General features: G+C 41.8%; 1 protein-coding gene across 1 annotated transcript in view; it reads right to left on the bottom strand.

Annotated features, from left to right (window-relative positions):
• LOC122246913 (zinc finger protein zfp-1) overlaps nt 1-2,500 on the bottom strand; it is a 31,359-nt gene that overhangs the window by 27,770 nt on the left and 1,089 nt on the right. The window contains 1 exon segment of the mRNA XM_086547146.1: nt 2,080-2,500. This exon segment is cut by the window's right edge and continues 1,089 nt beyond it. Within this exon segment, the coding sequence (XP_086403272.1) occupies nt 2,080-2,209 (130 nt within the window). The 5' untranslated portion in view covers nt 2,210-2,500.

Here is a 2,500-nt window from a genome sequence, read left to right as displayed (position 1 = left end):
GGATGCTTGCCTGCACTGGCCGCGGCCGAGCGCTGTACGCCCGATCACCCAGTGTGCCAGCCAGGAGGATAGCCAAGACGAAATATCTCATCCGCGTCGGCCAACCCAGCCACCACTTGAAGTGATATCTTGTCCCCGTCGTTAACAGGTTAAAGTCCCGATACAGACAGCAATACTCTCTCCTAGCACCAATGGGAAAGAATGTCTTGAAGGGTTCCCATCCAAAGTCTCTACAACTAAACAAAGCAAGATGCCAACTTTCTGCTTTAACCCATTCACGTCAGGGCTATTTCAGCTCTAAATGGTTTGAATGCCGGGGTATTCGAATGCTTAAGCCTAACACCTCGGGATTCTCCGGCGCACTAGCTGCGAGCGAGTGCTGTATGCCCGCTCACCTGGCGCGCTGACCCAAAAATCACTGAACGTGATGGCAAGTCAACCAGCGAATAGGTTAAGGTACTAGCAATCCAGGATGTACAGGTGGAATGTAAATAGGAAGCAACCCACCCTATGGGCAACATCTTCAATTACCTCCTTTGCCAGTAGGGCTACAGTCATAAACAAAGTTCTCCTTCGTCTTCACCGACTATTTGTTTAATTTCATTGGAGATATTTCTTTTGACATTCTTTACGAAAGTAGCCTAATAAAAAAAAAAAATTAAATTGCTTTCTAACATCCTATATTAATTAAATATTTCTATCATGCTATATGTAAAATCATAATGAGCTAATGTGGACCCTTTAAAATTATTTAAGCCTAATAAAGTCAGATGGCACATATAAGACTCATAACATAGTAAAACACAAAAATACACAAAATAAAGGGTAAACACAAAAACATAATTAGTATTATAATGAGAATGCAACAGAGGGCAATAGGTTGCAATATGAGGTATAATGCTCCCTCACTCGGAAATAAAACCCATCTCGGATGATGCGCAGGTAGTACTAGTTCTCATACAGGGGATCAGGCAAGCAAATTTATCACTGTCTGTACATGTTAATCACCTAAGAACCCCTCTCCCCACCAATTGAGATGAATGTTGGGAATATGTTAGGCTATTACTTCTGCCACATCAACCAAATTCACACCACAAAAATTACATTTCTTACACAATATTCCCCTTGAGCATGCAAAAATAGTTTTCTAATTTTTTTGGTGTTTCTTTTTTTTTGGCTAAAGTCACTAGTTTTATTTATTAAAAAAGTATTATTTCGACCATAACCAAGGTAAAATTCACTCTAGACAAAAAAAAAAAAAAGACACAAGAAAAGCGTTATTTGTCAATCTTTACTCTTAGTAGCAACCTAACTTAACCTAATCGTACTTATTCGATAGGCTCTTGCCCCTTGATTCCCATCACTGGCAAGTAGCCTAGCTTGGGAACTCATCATTTTTAAGTTAAGCCACCTAGCAAATTAAATAATACCAAGACTCTTCTGGCTGCACTGATGAGTCTATGTCTAAGTCTGGATTGTCTCGTCATCATGTTGATGCTAGAGGGTCATAGTGCAGTTTTTAAACTTTTATCTTATCATTGGTTTAAGCCAAACATGAATTTGATTACATTAAGTATTGTATGAATCCAAGTGATTGTAGCGTCAAAAATCTGGAAATGTTAGCTAAGAATCTGCAATATCTGCGCACTCCCAAATGTCGCACAAACAGCATTGTCAATTTTATTTACTGTGTCATAACTGTAGGTGCTTCCTGTTTGCAATTGAGCTTCACCTGCTTGGAATACCATCTTCATTTTGCAAAATTGTCAGACCCGCCCCCTTGCCAAGATACAGGCCTACAATAAATGCTCAACCTTCCTCTTCCCTAAATCTTGAACCTACTAACCAAGGGAAATTCTTCAACTTAATGTAATATTTCCTTTAACTCCGTTCTAACCCCAAATCAAGAGATAATTCCTCCCGCCCTTTTTCCCTGTCTTGAAATTCCTACCTTGATGCAATGGCATCACAACCCTGGCTGATGAAATGCACTAAGGGACCTCACCTTCCTCCCTCCCTTCGGACCCTAATTCAACCATAAACTCTTTCTCCCCTTCCCTCTGGCCCTAAAACACCCACCTTGATGCACGGCCACATTACAACCCTGGCCGTCGCAGTACACGAGGGGATTCTCCGTCCATCCATTCTCGTCCGAGCACACGCAGCAGCCCCCCACCATTTCCTTGGGCTCGGATTCTTGCGGCTTCATGTGTCTACCCCCTTCTCGCTCAACCCACCAACCATCTTAAGCTCTAAGGGCAAAGCTCTAAAGTTGGCTCTTCTCGTAGGGGGGGTGTTGTTATGTTAGTGTTTTGGGTTCACTTTCGAGCCACAACAAAATGGTAGAAAATACAGTTCCAATACTCTAACGTCTCCGACTCCGAAGCGCCAGAAAGGCTAGAACGGATCCAGGTTTTGGTATTTTGATGCGGCTTTGCTCACGATGGCTTGGGTTGATATTTTGTTTGGATATCGTATGTACAAGTCTTGTTTTTTATTT

The sequence above is a fragment of the Penaeus japonicus genome, unplaced genomic scaffold (assembly GCF_977035675.1).
Source record: "Penaeus japonicus unplaced genomic scaffold, GWHDUDI00000001_assembly GWHDUDI00000019, whole genome shotgun sequence".
Lineage (NCBI taxonomy): Eukaryota > Metazoa > Arthropoda > Malacostraca > Decapoda > Penaeidae > Penaeus > Penaeus japonicus.
Note: the sequence above shows the minus strand (reverse complement) of the source record. Positions and strands in the feature narration are given on the sequence as shown.